Genomic DNA, 16,963 nt, shown 5'->3' on the forward strand with positions numbered 1-16,963 from the left:
GGTTTGGAGCTGAAGGACCTAGGTCCAAGCATTTATCTACCATTTGAATTCCTCTAATCTTTAAAAGCTTAAGTTTTTGTTAAAGACAAAAATGAATCCTATTCTACTGACATTACAGCCCAAGACAGAAATATGATGTGAAATAGCTGCAAATTTTAAAACACAAAATAAACATCCATAGCCATTATTGTTCCTATAATGGTAGGCATAAGGAAATCTTCTTTTCAATTGTAAAAGAGCAAAAAAAGTAGAATTGGAAAGATTCAGTGAGAACCTCAACTACTAAATTCAGAATAGTTTCCTGATAACATTTAATCCATATTGATAGTACAGCATGCAATAAGTAATGACAGATATAAAACCTACCAAATAGAAAGGGGTCCCTGAAAAATATTTCTTCATTTATGTCAGTGTTATGTAGTATAACTGCCTTGAAACATTGTGACACTGAAGAAGATGAAGGATCAGTAAAGAAAGGAAAAGAGACCTTTGTTGATAGCCAGGTTATTAGAAGTAGCACTTTTGATCTAACAACAAAAGTGAGTTATATTTATAGAAAAGTTAGAAAACCTACAAATATGAGGATACATATGTAAGTTTATAAGTTCTTCACCTTTGCATAACTACTGCTTATACTTTGTTATATTATTCTTCTAGTGTTTTACCTATTCCTTGTGGAAATATACTTTAAAAATATCTAGATCATTCTAGACATAGTGTTTTTTAACCTCCTTTTTTTCAGAAATACTATTGTTAGCACAGACTCTTATCCTCAAATGAAAAGACAATGTCAATCATCAAGAGGCTTCTGGGTGCCTCTCCAAAAGTCCAATTTGGCATGCCCTAGGAGTCTCATTTTATTGGCCCATCCTGCACTAACCCCTCTACCAGAATGATGTAAAGAACACAAGACTCTCTGTTTGAAAACATGCACAGCTTTTCTAAGCTTGAAAATTAAACCATAAAAAGTTTACTGAAAAAAAAAAAAACCTTTAAAAAGCTCCTTAAAAACTCACACCATAATTGCTCCCCACCAAGCGTGGGCACTTGCTAGCTGCAAGTAGTGGCACTGTGACAAATGTAGCAAAACTGAAAGCGGGCTATACTAAGAGAAAGAAAAAGCCTTCCACTGGCCATCTGTGAAAATAAGGCATGTGGCCATTAAATGCAGAGGCTGTAAATATACACAAACTCCACGAAGCAAATGGCAAAAAAGGACTAAACTTCAAGCTCAAACAAATCAAAATGTTTAATGCATAGTTACCACTGCTGGACGAAAACAGCTCTGATCTTTGCAGTCTGCAAACTCGGCATGTATTTCAATTAAATACCCCCGAAAAGGAAAGAAAGAAAAAGAAAGAAATGAAAAGACATAGAAGAAAACAGTCTGGAACAAAAGGCTATAGATGGCCTATGCTCAATTTTGAGAAACAAACAGCCCCTTTAACTTGCACCAGCCTGTCAAGAATGTCGATTGGAATTATTGAAAGGCTGACATATAGAGTGATGGATGGCTGATGACATAATACCTATTTGCCTTTTTGTCATGGTTTTAGAAAACTGGCTGCTGCGTGCTGATAATATTCACCAAGGGGTTTCCTCTCCCCTCCTGTCCCATAAGAAGTGTTCCCTAGCTAAGACGTTCAGAATTAAGGTTTTATGAATGAAAGACAAAAGGAAAGAAAACCTAAGGATCAAATGCCAACTTGCATATAAAAGCTGGTCTAGATTTTCTAATAATCACTTGCGTAGAAAGCAGTTCTGTGTCCATTTTATATAAATTTTCAGAGTTACAGGACTCCAGTAATAAAATGGCAAATATTCAACTTCAGACTTTGTGATTAAAATCAACCAATAAATAAAGGTATGTAAATGTAGAGATTAAAAATATATACTCACATTTATAAAAAGAAAAATATTAATCACTTGTGTTATTTTAATTTATTCCTATGCAAGTTCTAAGTAGTGGATTTAAAAGATTGGGCACATATCTTTTTCAACAACACACACGCACACACACACACATACACACCTCTAGTAAAATTTGCTTTACCACGTGGTCACATTTTCCTCCAAAATGATTTACCTCCTCTGTAAACACTGAAGTATTTAGTTCTAATTTGACCTCTCTAATTTATTTGCGATAATGGCAATATTTATACAAGCCATCTAGAAATCGTTAATTGAAGACTCTTCCACTGAATGGAGAGGCATGAGTTCCTTCATGCTCCATTTTTTTCTCAGAGCAAAGCTAAAATTCTCCATTTCTCACAGGCCTGCTTATCTAAGGGAAGGAGCCCATGTGAGATAACACTGAACTAGAGGCACTGTGTCAGTTTCTGAAGAGTTAACGCCACCAGCCCCATCCATCAGCCAGCCAGCGAAGCACTGGGAAGGCATGATGGATGTAAAATTATTACAGGGCTGCCATCCGATACACTTACTGCCATTTGTAACTAATGCTGGGAATGACACACTTTTTTTCATTATTAAACATCCACATTAAGTCAACATTGGTCACTGTCATCTCATGTTTGGCACTCTGTTAAAGGGAAAGAAAAGGGTTGACAGTGGCAGAAAAGAGGAGGTTGTAATGAAAGAGATTCCAAGTGCCATAGTGGTAAAATTAACCTTTGTTTGCAAATTACCCCATTGTAATGTGTGATTGGGTTTACGAATATGACTGACAAACAGCCAGAAAGAAACTGTTGCCATTGCTGAGTAAATTATTCTTTAAAATATATATTTAAACTCAAGATATTTCACATAGTTACACAGCTAGCTTCTCTTAGCTCATTGAAAAGAAAGGTTTGTGCTTATACTGTTTAGATGAGATAATATGCCTATATATTATATTCTGAATAACTGCTACATATCAACAACATGCAACATATTAATTATTTTAACTGTCCTGCTAACCTGTTTTGAAACCCTGTTTTATTGTTATTTTTTTCTCTTTTAAAATAAAATTTTTAAAAATACATTTTATTCACCATAATATGATTTTATTCTATAGAAATTTGCAATTAATTTTCCCAGAACTACAAAAGCAAAAGTAAAATATTTTCCAGCATAATGTACCACTACATTTGAGTTCATAGCCTGTGCCCATGTTTATATTCCAGGTACACTGTAGGCAATTAATGTTTGGTGAATAAAGTCTCCACCTTAAAAAAATACATGCATATATTTGCATGCTTGTTTTTGTGAGTGACATCGATTTTACATAAGACAAATGAAACAAAAGTTGGTCTTAACATGTATGGAGCATGTATGTGAACACAGTCTTACATTTAATCAGTCACCAAGCAGGGTTTTCCTGTGTACAAGTTTGCATGTCATTTGCTGCTTTATGAATGAAGCATAAAGCCTTGAGCATATAATGATGACAGAGCAAAAGGTAGACAGATGACAATATTTATGAAACAAAGCAAGCCAGTTTCATGAAGGTAATACTTGAGAGCTTTGATACCACTTTTACAGTGTAGCTGTGGTTGAAAATTGCCTTTTCCTACCCCAAAGCCACTCTGATCCTTCTTTTCTTCCCTACTACTATCACCTTTGATCCCAAGATGGCCCTTGATCTCAAGGAAGAAGTTCTATATTGATTTGCAGAATATATTTCATAATGTATTTAAAGGAGTAGTTTTTGTTTTTGTTTTTGTTTTTGCTTTGCCTTTGGCCAGTAATTTCTTTAAAGATATGCATGTGACCCAGTTCTAGCCAGTGAGCCCAGTGAGGCTGAAACATCCCCATGTGAATGAAGACTGAATTCAGCAGAGGGAAAACTCCTCCTTCCTGAGTCTGCTCGCCTTCAGATGGACAGGATAGACATGGAACAACAACCATTTTGTGACCCAAAGGGAAAAACCAAGAGTCACAGAGATTTCAAGCTTTATATCACGGAGTGGATGAAGTACTGCAGCCAACATCATACTCCCTAGCTTCATCGTGTGATAAAAATTAGACAGTACTTGTTCAAGCTACTGAGATTTCCTAATGGATGCTGAAAAATATATTTCTGGTAGGTACTACAGCATAGCAACGGTCTTCCTACATTCATAATGAAAGAACTAAGCAGAGAAACTTCTGGTCTATTTCTCATTTCATTTGCGTGCACTATTGCATTAACACTGCCTGCTGGGGTCAGGACAATAAGACAGGTTTTCATGATCTCCTATGAGGTATAGATGCCTTCAAATACAAGATCAAGAACCTGCTGTCCAGTTGTCTGTAGGGTCAAAATTGTGTCTACCGGGTGTTAATGAAGCAAATTGAGTGTTTTTTTTTAAAAAAAAACAAATATCTGACAGACCTCTTTTTGTTTCTTCCTACATGAGGAGATTACTTTTACCACCATAATACTGCGATTAGAGTTATCGTGTTGTCTGCAACAGAGCTGCATGGTGAGAGATAGAATTACTTGAATATACAATCAGTCTATAATAAACCAGAGATGACAATTATAAATAACACTGTGTCCCAGAGTTTCCAAGAAACCTGACACATAGTTCTTGGGTATGCTGAAACACTTCCAAGAAAAGTAAAGCAGTGAAAAATCTTTAAGAAGTCTTCAATTAAAATGTGGCTCAGTAAAAATGACTTTCATGATGTTTTGGTACATATCACTAGGAAAACATTTGTGCCTATCTTCACACCTCTAATTGTATTGTTCAACTGCAGCTTTTCAGATTTAAGACCTAGTTGGTACAACCATGTTGGCTTTTTGATATGCGAAGAAAAGTTCATGCATATAAGGTTTGGTTTCACACTTCTAATTGTCTGCTGTCCAACTACAGCTTTTCAGAATTAAGACTTAGTTGGGACAACCATGTTGGCTTTCTGATTTGTGCAGAAAAGCTCGTGCATATAGGGTTCCTGCAAGAACACAGATCTCTACTAGAAGATAGCAATTTTCTGGTTCTCAGGAGATGATCTCTGCTACCTTTTACACTGATGTAAAGCACAGGCTGCATTTCTTTTCTTTCCTACTTCCTTTATCCCAGCTCATTTCTATCTTTCTTTCTCCTTTACCTCCTCACTTTTTATAATCACATAATTCATAGATTTAGGGAATTCTGAATGTTACGTCAGACAGGAAAACATTCCTTTGGGATTCAAGTGATCAGAACAAATTATAAAAGCAAGTTACCCTTGTATTCCTCTCAAACCTTTTATTAAGAATGACAAGGGAAAATTTCAAGCCAGTAACTGAGCTACATACTTACCATCAATAAAGCTAAATGATTATAAAAATCTAATAAAAATGTCGGTATGTGGAAAACAATAGCACACTATCCACGGTGATGTTACTTTGTGAGGAAGGACAAGAGCCCACCTTTGCCATCTTATACATATATGAGTGATTTGACATATAAAGCATTGAGCCCTGAGAGATGCATTCACACACATAAACATGCAGTGATTGGCAGGTAAGATAATATTTTGATCTGACCTGTAAGCTCTATAAAGGCAGAGATTGTATTTTTTTGTTGTTCAAATTAATACTGCAGGGCCAGGGATATAGCTCAGTGGAACAAGTGCCTGCATGGCAAGCGCAAGGTCCTGAGTTTGATTACCAGTAGCAAAAAAAAAAATGCAAATCAATACTGAAAGTACATAGAACCATCCCAAACACATAATAGGTACCGATGGTGAATAATTATTAATTAAAAGGTATAAATTTGACATTATTATGTCATTCCCTCAAGTTGCACAGACATGATCATTGTAGAAATGATACTCAAGCTAGTTAAATTGGAAAAGGCAACCACAAGCCACAGTAAGAGCTAACTTCAAAGAGCCTCAGGAGCCCCACTTTTATTGTTAGGAAGCAGAGTAATATAAAGGATGAGCTAGTTCAGATACTTCGGTTCAGAAGGTTTGGACATACAGGAGTTTGTCAGACTACTACACTGCTTCATTGTTGTAAATTAAGACTTTCACTTAAAATCAGTAAAAATATGAATTCAAGGTTCAGCTCAGCTACTGTACATTGCAAATGCACAGTAAAGAGATTCATGAATAGTAACATCAAGAATAGAGACACCTTATCTGGACAATGGGCATTGGCAGGTATTATTAGAAAAATAGATTTTTAAGAAGTTGTTATAACTCTACCGAAGTGGGAGCTTTCAACAAAGGCAACTTTCATTTCTACAACCCAAATAAGAGGTGTTAATCAAAGAAATAAAGTACGGTGGCAGAGGTGGGTCCCGAAGTGGAAATAAGGTGCCTGGCCATGGATAAGTATGGAGTAAGTGAATACAGATGGTTCCACTTCTGCTACTTAATCAAAAGGCTGTACAGAGTCACCGGAGCCAGTATAAAGTCATGTGTTAGAACAACAGCTGATCTGTATTAGAGAACATTAACTCCGTGCCATGGTGGAGGGCCCAGGATTATTTTATGTACTTCCATTGCCTTATAAGCCGTCAGCACAATTATTGCCCTCCGATGTGAATGACTGATCTGTAACCACAGCTAAACAGCCTGCTGCTTGGGGGCCTAGGAGCTTCATGAAGATGAATTTCCATACCATCAAAGTGCTTTTAATGGGCTCCCTGATCCAACCACAAGGCCTGTTTTGCAAGTATATAGAACTCAGGATGAAGGCTTCCTGTCCAAAAGGATTTGGTCGGTTGTCACTTGACAATTCCCAGCCAGCACAGGGCAGGGGACGGGGGGAGATAGGTAGAGTTGTCTGCTTTGGAGGATTAAAAAAAAAAGGGTACAGATGCTTGCTGAATGCAACCAACTGCTGTATCCACAGCTGAATTCAATGCGCTTAACAAATAACGGTAATTTAGCTATGCTTGCGAGGAATAGCTTGAGTCACTTTGCATTAGCATCTGGCTGAGTGTTAAACTCATTTCTACATGGGGAGCAGAGAAAAGGAATTTCTGTTCAAGCATCCTTTCAAGAATGTTTAAATATTTGAATATAAATTCCTTTATGCTTGCTATCATTCCTTCTTAGAGCTGTCACTTTGCTTTTCCTCTTCCCTTCTGGTGCTTAGCTATAAAAATTTTGTGCCCTCTCAACTGCAACACTGTTGCCCTTCTTATGCTATAAGACTGTAAAGAATGCATCCTGACCCATGTTTGGTCCCCTGGAGACACAGCAGAATGGAATTGTTTCGCCATCCTAAAATTTTATGCATTCTACGACCAGAGGAAAAAAAGCAGCTGTGACAAGATCACCTTTGCATTTCACCTGTACTATGCAGACTGTGAGCTTCTGAGCGATTCTGCATTGAATTTTACATGAAACCGGGGAAACCAGCGAGCTATCCAACTCAGCAAGTTGCTCATGCTGGACAGTTTTGCTTGGCTCATGTGCCTCTGATTATGATAAACTTTGAAGTTACTGCTAAGTAGCTTGTCATTTTTCTCTTATCTGCTGTACCTCTAGGGTTGTGTACAGGGGATTTGCTGACATTTTAAAATTTCCTTTTAAAACATAGCAAATATTACCAAAAGAAGTGTATCCCTCTGAACATCTATAATGACATAATATTTTTCTGAGTGAAACACAATGTGTACTTAAACAAAACAGCTTGAAAATCATTATAGCGCAGACAAATTCAGAAGTTTCACTGGGCTTAGCGTAAATAATAACAAAGTTTTGAAAAGTACAGTTCTCTGATGAAGTAAAATTTTCCCATTTCCTAGCCACTTAACATGTGACAGTGCTTTGCACTGGGAACATTATCAGCAGCACAGGATCCTACATACTTAGAATATGAGCATGGGAATCATCCAAGCTTATGGTGATTAAAGAAGGTTCAGTATTTTCAAATCCCGTTCATCCCCAAATACAAGTTAAGTATCTCCGTAAAGCAGAACTTTCACTCAGACTCAGATATTTCAAATGTCACTTCATTTTAATACAAACTGGCGGCATAAAGGGGGGATATTAATTGCCAGTAAGGATTGGAGATGGATAGAGAGAATTATAAATGCCTTCCACTTCCAGACGGTTTTGATTAGCACGGGCCTGGGGACTTCTGCATTGACAGAGGGAAAAGAAAAAGGGAGAACCATCATTCAGAGGATGGTAAGATGAAATGAGAGAGAGGAAAGCACCCAGGCCTGTTCATGGGCTCTTCCTGGAAAGTAAGTTATTTCATGAACTAACCTTTTCTGTCCGGCAGTTATTGAGACCTAGACTATTCACAACAGCCACCTTCCCATCAAGCACCTGTTGTTCCCGCCGAAGTTGCTCCTTCATTTGCCGAGCTTCCTGGATGGCCTTGCTGACAGCATCGTGATCATTTAAATAACCTGAGGATGAGAGACAGAGCAGATGTACAAATGCATGGCAAGGCTCGCCTTTACCCACAGAAGTCTCTTCCATGTTGTGTGACAGCTCGTGCCTGGCATAGAAGAATTTCTTCATGGAATTTGTCTGAAATTAATTAATGATTGAGTAGCTGATGATTGATTCACATAGTCACATATGAACATATATGGCCCAAGGTCTGTAATAAAAACATAACGTTTAAGTGAAAGATGGGTGTTTCCAAATATTTGGAAAGAAGTTTAAGACATAATTTTAAATAAACTTTTTGGTTATTCCCTGAATATTCTGTAGGGCAAAATAAAACCTATCTGACTTTTTTTTTCATGCAAGGAACATTTGAATGTCATCATCATATATAGGTGTTGTTAGTTATCACAATGATTTTTCAGTTGCTCAAGAATATTAAGAAGGTGAGAGGAATTTTTGTACAGCACTATTATGGTTCTTCAATACAGAGGAATACATCATTATTAAGTGACTGGAAGAAGAGCATTTTCCCCTAAATCCATTTATGGTGAAGTAAACTACAGGTGGCAGTGCTTTGCTATGGATTTTAAACTTGTCATAGTTAAGAGTCTGCATTTCAAGCTCAGACTGCAACCGAGCACCTGTAATTGATTAGAAATTCAGGCTACTGTTAACTACAGTCACACTTAACTTGCACTCTTAGCATGATGGTTGAAAGGCTAGCTTTTGTCTGCAGTTACACAGCTCAGAGTCAGTGAGAAACACCACCAAAATATTTCTTTTAAAGAGTAAGACGGACCAGGAGCTAAACTAATTTTAACTTTGTTTTAATACCGGTCATTTATTTGCTGCACATTATGAGGATGAACTGCTTGATGTCAGGGTAGCATACTAATGGGAAAGAATGGTTCTTACAAATATTTAAAGGAAAGCTAATAGCTCATCTTTCTCTCTCCCTGTCTTCTAAGTGGGGCATAAAATGGCATAAAATGAATCTGTAATATGAAATTGCCCAGAAAAGGGACTTGTTTGTGACACGAGGCTAAATCTAACCAGATCCATTGGTGAATTGTGACAGATGGAGGGACTGTGAGACAGAAGGCAGGCACTAATCACACATAAAATGACCGGCTTGCCTCAACATGTTCCGTGGATTCCAGCAAACTTTACACCCTAATCCATTTTTAGAACAAAAAACATCTGGGCCATAAATCCTCTAATCTGCCAAAACATGCTATTAAATCCCATGATTTGTTGAAAAACACTAAGATTAAAGAAAGGAAATATAAAATGGCTAACTGCCGTGTTAGGAAAGTGTTATTAATACTCTTTCTTTGTCTCAATTATGAATGTTCTGGTACTAAAGAGCCTTGTCTAATCATGTCAGATTACACATCCTGGTTATAGCACTGACTCTTCTATCTGATCTGCTGCGTGCCAAAAAATATAAAATATTTTCTTGCTGCTTAAACATTTCTCTTGAAGAAACTGATGTCAGATTAGTGCAGCGTTTCGCTGTGGAAGGTTTCTCACTGATCCACGCCTTTCCTCCTTAATATGCACAGACTAGGCCTGCTTCTCTGATCTTTTTGAGGATGAAGGTAAGTTCCATGGTAGGCAATAGATAGAGGGGCCTTGAGAACTATTATATATTAGCTTTTCAGAGCTAATCAATGGAATTTATTCGCAGACCAAAACACTTCAGCTCTTTATAACTACAGCATGAACTGGAAAACAAACAGAGGACTGATCTTTAGGGTTAATATTTACTGTAAAGGGTAGTTAGCCTTAAATTACTCTCAGTATCCTGATTAGATTCTTCTGAACAATCTTCTTCAGATATTATTCTTAAGCCTATTCTGTGCTTTCAGGATTCTAAAAGAAACACCCTCATAAAAGCGTGTGATGGCCTGGATATGCTCACTTAGTTAAATCTGAAAAGCATTACCCCTGATTTTCCTATTCTGTAACTTCTGTTTATATTTTACCTGGTTTCATGCACTTTGCAGGCTATTTAACTTCTCTAGACCACAAACAGGTTGAATAAAAAGCTCGGATCGTTATACTTCTGAGGGACTAAGAAGATAACACTGCACAGGAAAATGATTAATCCAGATGCCAGAGGAATGCAAATTATCATAGAAGTGAATAGAGGACAAACATGCTCTGGAATGGCTATTTCCACTTTGAAATGATTGTGGGTAGCAAGAAGTGTTTTCTTTAAACTAAACATGGCTGATTTTAGACCCTTGAGTTTCCGTCATGACGTTATACAGCATCCTAACATCTGCAAGTGTATGTTAAATCAAGGCCATTTCTATATTACAGGATTCAACCTTCATAGCTTCGTTTGTTGGTTCTTGACATTTTGTTCTCATTCCAGTCAACACATCTCCAGCTCTGCTCAGTCCCTTCCTCAGCCAGTGGCCTGCAGTCAGATGAGTGAGGCTGAATGTTTCCTGGCCAAATCCTGCACTCTGTCAGCTATAGGCCGCTGCTCATGCCCATCCAATGAACAGTGTGCCCCTTACATTCAGTCAAGGAAACCCCCTAGATGTTTTCACTTCGCTTCCTTTTCATTGCTGGTTCTCATTTATATCGTCTTCCTGGTCTCTACCACGTCCACACCACAACCCAGGAGTACTTGTGCTTCTACTTCTCTCTTTCCCCATCTCAAGCGAAGTTCCTCCTTTAACTTTGTTTTGCCAACTCTCTCTCCAACCCTGTCTTTGCTTTTGCCTCCTCAGTCAGGCTTCTCAAAGATGCTGTATCTCCCACTCTCCAACTCTCTCCTCACTGCAAACCGTACATCTGTTTCCTGTAGTCTTTCAGTTGCCAAATCCGAGGGCATTTTCCATCCTCGCAGAATGACAGGGGAGCATTAACCCAACTGTCCTTCTGGAAACTTCTTCCTTCCTCGCTTCTCTGTACAGCACAGTTTTACTTTCCCCTTTTCTCTCCCTCCATCTTTATACTCTTGCCTGGGATATTTTATTTTCTTCACCTGCTCCTTCGATTTTGGTCCACATTTACAATCATCAGGAAAAGTGTGTTTGAAAGTTGGACAAGACTGGATTGAAACCCTAGATTTGTCACTTATATAAATTATGCAACTTGTTTTATTTCTGTAAGTCTCAGCTATTTCATATGTTAAATGGGCATAACACTCATAAGATACAGTCTCTTGACAGAATAAGTGGCCCATGAAAGTAATTCATTGTCACTTCACTTACAAAGTGGCATAGTGACATAAGTAGAACCTGGGGAGTGGATTCAGATGGGTCTGCATTTCCACTTCTTATAAAGTGTGGTTTCTGACAAATTATGAGCTCTTAATCCGTTTCTAGTTCCCTCAACTGTGAAATAAATGTAATGTTAATGGAAGAATTAAGCGAAATAATGCATGTGAAAGAGTCGATAGAGGCAGTAAATAAGGTTAACCTTTTTCTTTTCTTCCATTTTCATTATTTATGTACCTTTAGCGCTCTTTTTACATGGCTTTGACCATGATAGTTCAATCTGTGAGGGGATGTTGTTTCTTGGGTGTTACAGAAGTTCAAATAAAATAGAAGCTACCATATCAGAGTTCAAAGTGACCCCAAATTGTTATTTGATACACTTGACTTTGTTTTCATCATAAATTTATCCAGCAGTTTTGTGTAAAAACAGGGATAGAAGGGAAAATGCATGCGTAGAAGTTTGGTGAACCTCACAGGAGGGAAATGAGAGGACACAGCCTGATATAAATGCTACTTAATATTTCAAATGAAATTTGGAGGGGCTGGGGATTTAGCTCAGCGGCAAAGCACCTGCCTGGCAAGCACAAGGTTGTGAGTTCGGTTCCCAGTACCGGAGGGGGGGAAAAAAAAAAAAATCAAATGAAATTTGGAAAATGTCAGTTAGGCATTTTCTAACACAAGAAACTTGTGAAATTCTGTAACTTAGTTAAATGCAAAATTTTTTTTTTATGCCTTGATGTTTACTCTTAATTACTATTTAAAAATTTTCAATTTCTTTTTTTTTAAAAAGGACCCATCATACACATTTTCAGGGGCAGAAAATAAGGAACAAATTGAAAAGTGCAATTTTGGGGAAAAATTAGTAACAGCCAGGAAAAGAAAAGATACTAAATCACCGGTAATGGCTTGAATTTTGTCCCCCTAAAAATATGTACAAATTCAAAACCCCGGTATCTGTGAGTGTATCCTTATTTGGAAATAAGGTCCATAAAGATATAATTAAGGCACTTGAGATCATCTGCAATTTAAGGTAAGTCCTAATCCAGTGACTGGTGTTCTTATAACAAAACGGAGAGAGACAGAGATTTGACCACAGAGAAAGGGGGAAAACCTTAGACTGCAAACATGAACCAGGTAAACTTCACCCTCTTTAAGCTGTGGGGGCTTGGTCTTAGGTTTAGTAACTGTAACGCTGACTAATAACGAAACCCTTTGGACCCTACTGTTTAAAAGAGTATTTGGTAAAATGATGATCTCTCCTAGTCTGTTAAAAATATTCATGCTCCAGTAAAAGGAAGAATATTAATGTTAAAAAGAATTTTGCATAGTGTGAATTTTCAAAATCCTAACTATGTTAATGTGCACTGTGAATCTTTAAGAGATTAAAAACAGCAGGCAGCCTTTTCCAAAATACAATGCAGTCTTGAAATTCTTTAATTTCCCCCTGAAAACACAATTGGGGGATGAGTGCCTTACATAATTCTTCTTGTCCTTCCCCTGGTACTCTGGGTAGTTTCTAATGAGTCTGGGGTTTACGCCAGAGAGACCTTTTCCTTTTGGCTCCAAGGACAGGCCTGTGTCCTCTTGTCCCTCCATATGTCTCCCAGGATTCCACTTTGGCCGAAATGTTCCCTCTTCCTGGTATGTTCAGGAGTTTACTCAACATTTCTCCTCTCTCTGAGAATTCTCTGACATATCCCAGACATATTCCTTGGCAAGTTTACTTCTGCCCGGGCAGCTCCCTTTGAAGCCATGTAAATTCTCTTTTTGACACAGTCTTGAAAATTTCTTTTTAGAATTGTCTGTTGCTTCAGCCTATTATTTAAGGGCATTTTTTTGATTCAATCCTTTATTCCTTTGGCCTGTATGAGGGTTGTTGGAAGGAATGAAAATGTATTTTCAAGTTGAAAGTAGTTGTATCTATCATTCCAACTTCATTGATTAGCTCTGTCTACACAGCAATGGAAACCCATACCACAGGGCACAGCTTCATTAAAGCTCTTGGGTTTCACCAATGATGCGAAGGCAACACAAAATTTTATTTACTCCGTATGTATTTTACATAAAGTTTTATAGCTTGTACATGTAAGAGTATAATTGTTTCAAGTGATTTCAAGAAATACTATTTTCTTTCTATTTCTGAGGTCTTATAACCAAAATTTTGGTACCCTGATATGTAATCATTCTTTTATCTGCGAAAGCTCAGCAGAATTAGATATTAAAAGTAAAAGCAATTCATAAACTGAGGTGCTATATAATTGTAAGGGATTCAATGATATCCTTAACATCCTCAAAATCCAATGGCTTTCTTTAACTTACAGTATTCTCAATCAGCAACACTGATGAAAATTTTTCTCATTTAAACCCTCCTATAAGTTATTCTCAGGAAAAATGTAAACTAATGTAATTTCATGGTAACATTCTCCCTCATGTCATTATATTTTAAATCAGCAAGTTACAGAAATAATGTACTTAGTAAACATGGACACATTTCCCTTTATTTTATTTGGTCAGAATATTTCCACTACATTTGCACAGGTAGACTTTCACTTTTCATGTGCCTTTGAGGAGGGAATGGTAAGATTACACATTTCAGTATGTTATTTTTTTATGGAAAAAATGTAAAACAAAATTTCATAACAAGACGATAAGAAAATAACAGTAGTTAATACACTGCACATTATTATCTTTAAGTAGTTACAAGACATGGGCGTAGAAAATTCTCCAATCGCTATTCACACAAACCATCTTTTTTTTTATCAACTAAGAGACACTAATAGTATGATAAACATACCAGGCTACAGATCATGGGCTCCTGAAGCCTCAGCCCATATCGGCTTGTCCTCCTGGCTTTACAAAATGTATGGCATACAGAAGACATTTAGCTCTCACTTGGGTGGATGGGTGAAAGCGTACCATCCAGTGCAGAGTGACAACCAACTGACAACAATTATAAAGAAAGAAGAATAGGGTTGTAAGCCTCCTCCTCCAACCGCCATGACAGTGGATCACTTACTAGGACACATGTGTATTTGTTTCCTCAAAATAAACACAGGGTCCAGGAGCATAGCTCCACAGTAGAGTACATGGTTGGCATGTGTGAGGTCCTGGGCTTGGTTATCAACACTATACAAAACAAACAACTTATTTTAAAGCCTGAGGGTGCAGTTAGCCTCATTAGCTCTCCGTTCATTATTTGTAACATAATAGCTTTTGATTAAATTACATAGATATCTGCTCTCTCTAGTTAAAAAAAACTGTGCTTTTAAAATAACTGCAGTGAGAAATAGATAAAAAATGCTTTGAAAAAAAGTTAGAAGTGTTATACATATGTACAACATTGGTGAAAAGGGCCTAGGAAGGAAAGACAGCATCTGGGTGGAAGATTCTAAAACCATCCATCATTCTGAACTATTTATGCCTCTGCAAGATTCTCTTTCTTTGCCACTGTCTATCCTCCATGCAGCAATCAAAACTATTCTTAGAGAACACAGTGTAATACTGGTCACCAGTCTCAAAAAGTCATTTTTTACATTTGTAGTTAACAGATGTATAGCAAAGAGCCCCATGCCATTAATGATAGCTTCAGTTATCTTCTGGTCCACAGTTTTCCATAGTTTATTAATGGCATAACACATTAATTCTTCTTTCAGAGTGACCTTTACAACACCATTAATCCTCACAGCTTTTATCCAACTACATTATTACTCATTACATTTTCAGCTTTCAACATCTGCATCTGTTGAAAAGAGAAAAGTAAATTGTAGTGGCCTCAAACTCTTGGAAAATATGAGGGATGTGTCTGTGGTGAAGGGACTTTTCAGGAAAAAAAATAAAGAGATATTTTAGAAAAGGAGAAAGTCATGTGATAAATGCTAACTACATTCCTGCCTTTACAAAACACTATGTCAAACTTAATCCTTGAGAATGGTGAAGTAAAAAGTACGATGAAAATGCATGCATTGTAGTTATTCTATTAGTTAAATATTTTAGTTCTAATAACATTACAAACGTAGCTCATATATCAACACCGTGATATTTATGAGCCTTCACGTATATTATGGAAGTGAATCATTCTTGCCAAATAAAATATTTTTCTCTTTCACAGTTAGTACATAAATGTACATCTAATCTGACTGACATTTAGGATGCTGAGCAAAGTAATCGAGCATTAGACCATAATGGTGAAAAAGCACATGTGTATTCCATGCTGGTTTCAGACTTCTAAAAACTTCAGCTTTCACTGTTTCTCTTCTCATTGCTGCCCTGCTGCACCAGATGGAATTTCCCTTAACAAATAACCTTGAATTCTCGTTTGTAGGATTAAGCCATGTGAAATACACTCCTTGAGTGGTCTCTCTGTTATCTGGCCCACAGTTTCTCTGAACTTTGACTATTTTCTCTTTAATTTCTTCAGCTTCAGACAAATGATGGAGCTTTTCTGCCTCCCAAACCCAGTCCTTTCTCATCATCTCTTCTTGTTATAGCATCACAATTTTTGTGTGTGAGTGCGTGGTATTGGGGCTTGAACTCAGGACCTTGTGCATGCGAGGCAAGCACTCTACCACTGAGCTATAACCCTAGCCCTGTACCATTGCTCATATAATCTTGCACATCTACGTGTCTCTCCAACTTCTTCTCCTTCTCTTCCAGCGACAGGAACATATTCCTATTCTTAAATCTGTGTCTGCTCAGCCTTCTCATACTATAATCACTGTCCAGCACCAAGTTGATAAAAAGATATTTAATATCAACTGTGCTGCCTTTTCTTGTGATCTTCTAATCTTTGTACCTAGAGGTCTACTCAAATCATTCCACTGAAATGTCTTTGTCAGAATCCATCTAACCATGAGCTCCAGATACATCTACAGCTTTTTTTAATGTTCTGTAACTTGCCTGAAGTATGTGCCAGCACTAAGAATCACCCCCGCTATCAGGAAAACTTTTTGATCTTCCTATGCCAAGGTGCTATTGCCCTACCTTCATTCTCATTCTAAGATACTCTTCAGTAGTGTTCTATCTACAATGAGTATGGTGGCTTAAAAATATATATTCATAGGTACTATACTTTGAAACTATTTTCTTCAAAAGTAAGAGCCCAATTCTCCCTTCCCTTGAGTTGGGTCCACTTAGTGATCTCATAATGAGCAGAATGAAACAGAGCTGAGGACGTGTGACTGAAGAACAGATCAGAAGAGTCACTGTGGCTTTTTTTTTTTTTTCACTCTCTCTTGAATGACTCACTTGGATAAATTTTCTCCGATCCTAGCAGCAGCCCTGGGGAGAGACCCATGTGGCAAAGCGCTTAGGTCTCCAACCAGCAGCCATGTAAGCCAGTCATCATGGGAATGGATACTCATTCCAAGTAAAGCCTGCAGATGATTATAGCACTGGGTGCTTTTATGTGACAGATCCTAAGCCAAAATTAACCAGCTGCACTGACACTTAGAAAT

The 16,963-nt window shown here is 37.5% G+C and overlaps 1 protein-coding gene across 10 annotated transcripts in view; it reads right to left on the bottom strand.

The window, feature by feature from the left end:
• The window catches only part of Sox5 (SRY (sex determining region Y)-box 5), an 844,441-nt gene that overhangs the window by 20,428 nt on the left and 807,050 nt on the right, over positions 1-16,963 (bottom strand). For 9 of the 10 annotated variants that reach the window (XM_005379086.1, XM_005379084.2, XM_013511607.1 and 6 more), the window contains one exon: positions 8,140-8,285. In XM_005379086.1, the coding sequence (XP_005379143.1) occupies positions 8,140-8,285 (146 nt within the window). The remainder of the gene's footprint in view (positions 1-8,139; positions 8,286-16,963) is intronic. The other variant, XM_013511608.1, reaches the window with a different exon arrangement.

Source organism: Chinchilla lanigera, unplaced genomic scaffold, assembly GCF_000276665.1.
Source record: "Chinchilla lanigera isolate Chin_1 unplaced genomic scaffold, ChiLan1.0 scaffold00012, whole genome shotgun sequence".
Lineage (NCBI taxonomy): Eukaryota > Metazoa > Chordata > Mammalia > Rodentia > Chinchillidae > Chinchilla > Chinchilla lanigera.